The sequence below is a fragment of the Benincasa hispida genome, chromosome 8 (assembly GCF_027475165.1).
Source record: "Benincasa hispida cultivar pf3 chromosome 8, pf3_genome.v1.1, whole genome shotgun sequence".
NCBI lineage: Eukaryota > Viridiplantae > Streptophyta > Magnoliopsida > Cucurbitales > Cucurbitaceae > Benincasa > Benincasa hispida.
The window spans coordinates 44,987,614-44,995,754 of NC_143485.1; the positions used below are offsets into that span (position 1 = coordinate 44,987,614).

Genomic DNA, 8,141 nt, shown 5'->3' on the forward strand with positions numbered 1-8,141 from the left:
TTTGAGAATGGAGGGATTCTTTTGTGGAGGATACTTTAAAGACACCATCGCTGCAAAGCTTCCATATCGGTTTGTCATTACCTCTGCTACTTTGAGGAACAGTTAGATTTAATTTCATATTATCCCACTGTTCAAGATTTCTCTCTCTAAAGGGCCTTCTAGGTTGGATGTCCCAATCCTTGAAGTCGTTGTTCCATGCATCCTTAATGGTATCGTTTGGAATTATTAGAGGGCAAAGAGCCTAGGATAAGTGTTTGTGTGTGGACTTCTCTCATTCCAAAGACCTTTCAAAAAAGAAAACTTGTCACCATTGTTTACTTTCCATATAATATTTGCGTTGAACCAATCAGGAATACCTAAGGAGACCTTGTACTACTGCATCTACTATGAGAAAGTAGCTCACCAGGAAAGGGTTGGTTATATTTAGCCTTAATCAACCTTTTTTAGAGAGGATCTTCTTCATTATAATAGAGCCATAACCATTTGTAGAAAAGAGCATTGTTGGTGTTTTCTAAACAGTTTATGCCCATACTACCTTTTTCCTTTGGAGAAGTAACTGTCTTTCAATTTATTAGGTGAGCATTTGAACCTCTGCATTGTTCTCCTCTGTTATCCTTCCAAAGGAAATTTCTCCACTGAGAGCATATATGTGGGGAGACTAATGGGGGATGACTGTATAAGGGTTAGCTTACCCCCTTTTGAAATGTGTGAGTATTTTCATCTACTTAGTTTTTTTTTTTTTTTTAATGTTTTTAACAAATTTGTCCTAGAATGAAGAAACATGCGGCTTGCTAAGCAAAGGGGCTCCCAGATAATCTATTGGGAGGAGAAGATTTTGGATACCCCAACTACTAGCAACATTTTTAGCTCTGTCTCTATTTATATTGATGGCAGAGATGGATGACTTGTTGAGATATATATTTAGACCGGTAGCCAACTCATAAGCTTTTATAACAAACTTAATGTTATTCAAGTATACATCATTGTCCTCCATAAAGATTCGAATGTCGTCTGCAAAAAGCAAGTGAGTAATATGGAAATTCTCGGCTAGATATACACCTTTAATTTGCCCTTGGAGTTCAAGATTTTTTAAGTAATCTGTAACAATAACAAAAATGAAAGGAGATAAAGGATCACCTTTTCGAAGGTCCTTATTTGGTTTGATACGACCATGAGGTTTCCCATTGATGAGGATTGAGAATTGGACACTTGATATACAAGCATTGATCCATTTCCTCCACTTCTAAAGATGGTTCTTTTTTAAAAGCATGTAATCAATAAATCTTCAACTGATTTTGTCAAAAGCCTTTTCTATATCGAGTTTTAACACAAAGCCCCTTTCCCTTTTTTTTCCTTCAATAATTAATGGCTTCATTTGCAATTAAGATGGCATTAGTGATCTATCTATCCTCTACAAAAGCCAGCTGATTTTCAACAATCGTGTTGGGAATAGTTTGCTTTAGCCTTGTTGCAAGGGTTTTTGCAATTATTTTGTAAAGGGAGAAGGTGAGGCTTATAGGTCTATAATCCGTGGCAAAAAATTTGAAGACCTATTAGACATAAAATTGAAAGTTCAAGGACCAAACGAACACAAATTTTAAAATTTTAGGGACTAAATTTGTAATTTAACCATTCTTATAAATTTAAAAAGTGTACAAATTTTTTTAAACTTTCAATTTTATGTTTAATAAGTTTCTAAACTTTAAAAGTGTATCTTAACGTTTAATGTTGATTGGGATCCAGGGAGCAAGGCTCCTTTTCAAGCCTCGCTTTGTGTGCCTCTCCCTACCTGTAACTCTCATTGGTCCTACCAAGCCTGGGTTGTTGGAGGTTGAATGCCAATGCGACTTGGTCAAAGGAGCAAGGTTCTGACAGGCTTGGATGAATTGTTCGTGACCACGATGGAAAAATAATCTTGGGTAGAAGTAAATTTTCTTAAAAAAAGTGGTGAAGGACATCAACATGCTAGAAGTTGATGCTATCTTGGAAGGCTTGGTTGCAGTTCAACAGGAATGGGATGGGAACAATCCACTAATCAAGGTTGGATCTGATACCTTGGAGGTGGTTAACTTGTTGTGTAAAAAGGATTATTCCTTTGCTGAGATTAGCATTCTCATTAAAGACATTGTTTTTTTTTTGTTGGAAAATCAATAAATTGTTCACTTTTTTTCATATTTCGAGAAAGGAGAACAAATTTGTCCATGCTTTAGTAGTTTTTGCATCCTCACAAGGTTTCTCTTTAAGCTAAAAAGATGGTTTTTCCAATTGGTATTCTCTCCACTATTCATGAGGAGGTGGAGATAATTAGGATGTAGTATTTTGGGTATTTGTTGTTGGTTTCTTTGTCTATTCTTATAGTTTTAAATTTGAATCTATTAAATCTATGAACAATAAAAAAAAATGTCTAATAAATTTCTGAGTTTTTAATAATTCATCGAAACCATAGAATTAGTAGACACATAATTCAATTTCTTCCTATTGAATGAGTTTGTAAATTTTTTTTTAAAAAATGTCTATATAAAGAATATTTAGATTAAATGTTTAATGACTTTTCAAAGTTATTTTAAAATACATAGTTGAAAGTTAAAAGAAGTATAAATTTATAAGCTAGCTACATACATCTCTAATCAATTACTAAAAACAAAAGTTAGACAAGACAAATGGAAGCAAAGCAAATGGGATGAGTAGGGGTAGTGATTTAAAAAAAAATGACATGGGTAGAAATGGAAAAAACCAAAGTGGGTATTAATTGAAAAGAATAGAAAGGGAGAAGTACAAGAGAAGAGAAGGGAAATTAAAGGAAAGAGCAAACAAGCATGTTGTTATGTAAAGGGTTTGGTTTAAAAAGAAAAGAAAAGAAAGAAAGAGAATTGGAGTGGGACATTAAAGGAAATTAGCCGGTTGTTGATACCACCGAAGGGAAAGCGGTGCTGTCAAACTGTCCATACAAACAAATACAAATGCATTAATTAATGAGCTACCCATAGCCCTATGGCTTATTTTCATATACCCATTGGTTCAAAAGTTGTAACACAAACAAACACCAATCACCATTTACTACCTTTTTTTTTTTTTTTTTTTTTTTTTCCTCCTACAAAATTTTCTTAAGTCAATATTATTTGAGAATGATGTGAATTCCGTTAGTATTAAAACAAAATAAATTATATGAGTCTCTTTTATCTTCATCCTATAAAGTTCTCTATTAAATAAATTATATTTGAAGTTTTTATTAAAAAAATAATAAATTTACTAGGAGAAAATTCATTTAAATGATTAATTTCACATGAAGAATTCTCTTTGAAAAAGAAAGTTGTCAAACCTTTTGACATGAACAAAAAAATAATCTATCAAATTACTAAACAATAGTATGGTTATTTTTATATGTCAATATCATTCATTTAAGAATGATGTGATGTCAAGTATAGTATTAAAATAAAATTTAGGAGAGGATTCTTTGGCATGGAATTCTTCTACTCATGAGCTTGCCAGGAGAGGTTTCTCTAGCGTCAACTACTCTTGGACGTCAAAATTTTCTAATTGATAGTCAATTTTTTAACAATTAATATAAGGACCTTCTTGTCTACCAACTTTAGATGGTCCTAATGTTATGGGTGTTTTGGATTTCAAAATAGAAAAAACAAAATTTATAATGGAATTTTTTTTTATATATGTTTATATACAGGTGAACCAAGGATAAGATGACTTCTCCATCATCTTAATCCTCTTCAAATTCTCCATTAAATTTTGTGGGAATCAAGGCAGAGATTTTTTCAATGAAAAATTAATTCATGTTTAGTTTTTTTTTTTTTAAAAAAAAAAACAATTCTATTTGTTTTTCTTTTTTTTTTTTTTAAAAAAAAAGAAAAATTAAATAGCTCACGTTTTACTAAAGGAATTCGTTGAAATGATTAATTTCTATTGGACTGAACACTTTTCATATCACAAGTCCCAAATACTCAAAATCAACATTGGAGAGATGAAGAAATGTCTTCGAACTATTCTGCCAAATCCTCAATACTCGAAACTCGATGCTTGACTGTTTGCTACTCGATCCTCAATCAAAATTTCCTTCTTCATCTGACTAGTCTCTGTTAAATCCTCGATGCAACACGATGACAACAGAACTAATACTCGATCGTATTCGACGATTCTTGAACGATACTCGGTGCAACTCGAAGGTGAAAACAATGTACTCGAAGCTACTCGATAGCAATGAATCGATGCACGATTGACTCGATAATCTGATTACTTGATATAATTTGAAAAGAAAACGATTGGCACACGATTTGCAGTAAAGAATTACTCGATTGAACAAGAAAGATGAGGGAAGAAGAAATAGACACAGTGTTTACGTTATTCGGCAAGATTTCCTACATCCACGGGAAGATCTAATTTTTTTTTTACTTAATGAAGATTACTTACAGATTTTGATGTTTGAAGGAAACTAAGAAAATGATGTAATTTGAATTTGAAATCAGTGGTATTTATAAGGATATACCAGCTGATCGTTACAAATGTTAGTTATAAACAAATAGAAATCTGAAATATTTAAGTTAGAGCTTCTTCAAATTCTCCACCTTGACTCCAATGCCTTGTAATCTTCATGATCTTCCTGATTCTGACCGGTTTGTCTACCCTGTGTCTAGAAGCTCAAAACCAACCTGTTCTAAACATTTAAACAATTTAAGCTTTGAAACAGGTTTTGTTAATATATCAGCTGCATTATCAAAAGTATGGACTTTTAAAATTTCTATCTCCTTTGTCTCAATTTTATCTCTAATGAAATGATATTTGATATCAATGAGCTTTGTTCTACTGTAGAATTGTGGATTCCGAGACAAATGGATAACACTTTGGTTATCATAGTAGAGTTTCACTACTGTTTGATCTATTCCCAAGTCTTTCAGTGGTCCCTTGAGCCACAAAGCCTCTTTGATAGCTTCAGTTAGAGCCATATATTCAGCTTCTATTGTAGATAAGGCTACTATAGGTTGTAGTGATGCTTTCCAGTTGATTAGATTAGGACCAAAAGGAAAAGGTAACCTGTTAAGGACCTCCTTTTGTCCAAATCACCAGCATAGTCAGTTTTAACATATTCATACAGCTCTAGATTTGGTTCAACTGACCTTTGATAGACTAACTTTGAGTTTTTAGATCAAACTAGATACCTTAGGATCCATTTAATAGCCTCCCAGTGTCTCTTACCAAGATTAGACATATATCTACTAACTAAGCTAGCTGAATATGAGAGATCAGGTCTAGTAGAAATCATTAAATAGATTAGGCTTCCAACAACTTGACTATAGGGTATGACAGCCATCTGATTTTGATGTTCTTGGTCAGAATCCTTAGGAGACTTGGCTGAAGAAAGCTTAAAGTGTTGGGGCAATGGGTAAACTCACAGGTTTGGCATCATTCATGTTGAACCTTTTAAGGATCTTCTCACAATAATTGGACTGACTGATGCTTAGAATAGACTCCTCTTTGTTCCTATGGATCTCTATTCCTAGGACCTTGCTTGCTTCTCCTAAGTCCTTCATATCAAACTCTCCTTTTAAGAGGTTTTTAACCTGGGTTAGATCTTCTTTAGACCTACCTGTCAACAACATGTCATCTATATATATGAGTAGGTAAACTTTGTCCTTGTAAGAACCTGAGTTTACATAAGCACATATGTCAAATAAAATTCTTTTGAACCCAATGCTAGAAATATAGTCATTGAATCACTTATACCAGCATCTAGGTGATTGTTTTAACCCATATATAGACTTATTGAGTAAGCAAAAAAGATTTTATTTTCCTTTAACTTCAAATCCTTTAGGTTGCGTCATATAGATTATCTCCTCTAAATGTCCATGAAGAAAGGTAGTTTTGAAATCTAGTTGATACAATTCTAGATTATTTTGAGCAACTAAGGATAGAAGAAATCTTATGGAAGTCTGTTTTACAACAGGAGAGAAAATCTCAGCATAGTCTATTCCTTGAAACCAATCTAGCTTTAAACCTAGGCTTTTGATCACAGGATACTCCTTCTTTAAGTTTAAAAATCCCTTTAGATTCAACAGGTTTATACCCTTTTGGTAAAGGAACCAAGGACCAAGTGTCATTCACCTTTAGTGAATGCATCTCCTCATTCATTGCCTCAATCCAGTCCTTTGCATTAGAACAACTTGTTGCTTCCTCAAAGGTAGTTGGTACTTGGTTCGTAGGAGCTACTACAACATTTAAAACCAGATTCATATAATTCATTTCAGTATATCTAGTTAGAGGTGTGATAGTTCTTCTTTGTCTATCCTTAGCTAAGACATATTGGCTTAAATCAGGTTGCTCACATGTTGTCTCCTCATGTTCCTCTACATCTTCCTCAGTTTCTCCTGTGTTACTAGGTTGGCTAGACTCATTTGGTTGCTCAGATGGTAACTCCACCTCAAAACCAGTGTTGGATGACTCTCCTTCATCCTCCACCTTTTTCTCCTTTTGCATAAACATCTTATCTTCCCCAAAGGTGATGTCTCTGCTCACTAAGAACTTCCTCTCAATAGGATGCCACATTTTAATCCCTTGACACTCTCTGTAAAGCCTACAAACATACACTTGACTACTTTGGCCTTTAACTTTCCTTTGTTTTGGTGTACAAACCCTATACATCCAAAGACCTTGAGATTATCTAGGTTAGGAGGATGATTAATCCACTTTTCCTCAGGTGTAAGCAATTCTAAAAATGTGGGAGGGTATCTATTTAAGGTATACACAGTATAGGATGCATCTTCTACCCAAAAATTTTCCTCTAAGATAGCATAAGAGAGCAAACACCTAACCCTTTCCATTATGGTTCTATTTAACCTCTCAACAACTCCATATTGTTTAGATGTATACCTCACTATTCTATGCCTAGTTATACCATTCTCACTACAAAATTTATCAAAGTGTTCATTGCAAAATTCAAGTCCATTATCGGTTCTAAAGTATTTTAACCTTTTAGTTGTTTGATTTTCTATCATGGCTTTCCATTATTTAAACTTCCCAAAAACTTAGTCTTTAGTTTTAAGAAAGTATATCTAGCTTTTTCTAGAAAAATCATCTATAAAGGTTAGAAAATACCTTAAGCCACTAAAGCTTGGTGTAGAAGATGGTCCCCATTGGTCAGAATGGACATAGTCCAAAGCTCATCTGGTGGTGTGCAGAGATTTTGTGACGCTTTTCCTGGTTGCTTTACCTAAAATGTAATGCTCACAAAAGAAAATATGTTCACTGATACCTTTGGGTAGGATTCCTTACCTGGACAGAGCTTGCATCCCTTTCTCAATAATATGGGAGAGTCTTTTGTGCCATAAGTCAGCCTCTGTTAAGCTTGATGTTGAAGCTGTGTAGGCACTTGTCATCATCTCTACTCCTCTCACAATGTAAAGGTCATTGACCTTCTTACCAACCAACACAACTTTGGAATCCTTGATCACGTCAAGAACTTCACATTTTTCTCTGCATTCACACCCAATGGAGTCCAACATGGCCAGAGATATCAAGTTTCTCTTGAGCAAAGGTACATGTCTAATATTTCTTAGAAGCTTGATTGATCCGTCCTTTAGCTTCAAGGACACTAAACCAACCCTCTTTATCTTGCAGGCTTCATTGTTGCCCATGTACATTGATTCTTCTTCTATTTCCTTGTAAATATTAAACCAAAGTCTAAAAGGTGTCATGTGATAGGTACATCCGGTGTCTAGCACCCAATCACGCTTCCCAAGAGGACTGATTTGGTTGGTTTGATTTCTGGTGGAGGCTAAGGCATCAAAGTAAAAATAGGAACCTCCAACCACTAATGCTTCTGGTTGTTTCCCCTTATGATCCTTCTCTTTTTCTTGGTTTTTCCTTTTCAGACTGCAGCAATCTCTCATCAGGTGATCTTTCTTCTTGGAGTAATTATATCTCAACTTGTTCTTAGGCTTATGCTCTTCACCTGACTGGTTTTCATTTCCCTTAGACTGGTTCTGTTTGTTCTTCCCCTTGGCAAACAACCCTTCTACACTAAGATGCTTCTTCTTGACTGACTAAAGCTCTAACTCTCTTGTTCTTAATGCTAAAATGATTTCATCAATGGTGACTGATTCTCTGCCATACTTCAGAGCATTCTTCACCTCTTT

General features: G+C 34.4%; 1 protein-coding gene across 1 annotated transcript; it reads right to left on the minus strand.

Annotated features, from left to right (window-relative positions):
* Positions 1-4,631: 4,631 nt before the first annotated feature.
* Positions 4,632-7,895, minus strand: LOC150034624 (uncharacterized). Its single transcript, XM_090316800.1, has 5 exons — positions 7,279-7,895; positions 6,333-6,580; positions 6,021-6,215; positions 5,403-5,653; positions 4,632-5,057 (listed from the first exon to the last, which is right to left on the minus strand). The coding sequence occupies exons 1-5, from the start codon at positions 7,893-7,895 to the stop codon at positions 4,632-4,634; spliced, it is 1,737 nt and encodes a 578-aa protein (XP_090172926.1).
* Between the last annotated feature and the right edge of the window lie 246 nt (positions 7,896-8,141).

Coding starts and splice junctions, on each gene's coding strand:
- LOC150034624 (XM_090316800.1), bottom strand. CDS start 7,895: ATGAGAGATTGCTGCAGTCTGAAAAGGAAAAACCAAGAAAAAGAGAAG. Junction 6,216..6,332: donor GGAACATGAGGAGACAACAT/GTGAGCAACCTG, acceptor TAAATGTTGTAG/TAGCTCCTACGAACCAAGTA. Junction 5,058..5,402: donor ACATGAATGATGCCAAACCT/GTGAGTTTACCC, acceptor TTTGGACAAAAG/GAGGTCCTTAACAGGTTACC.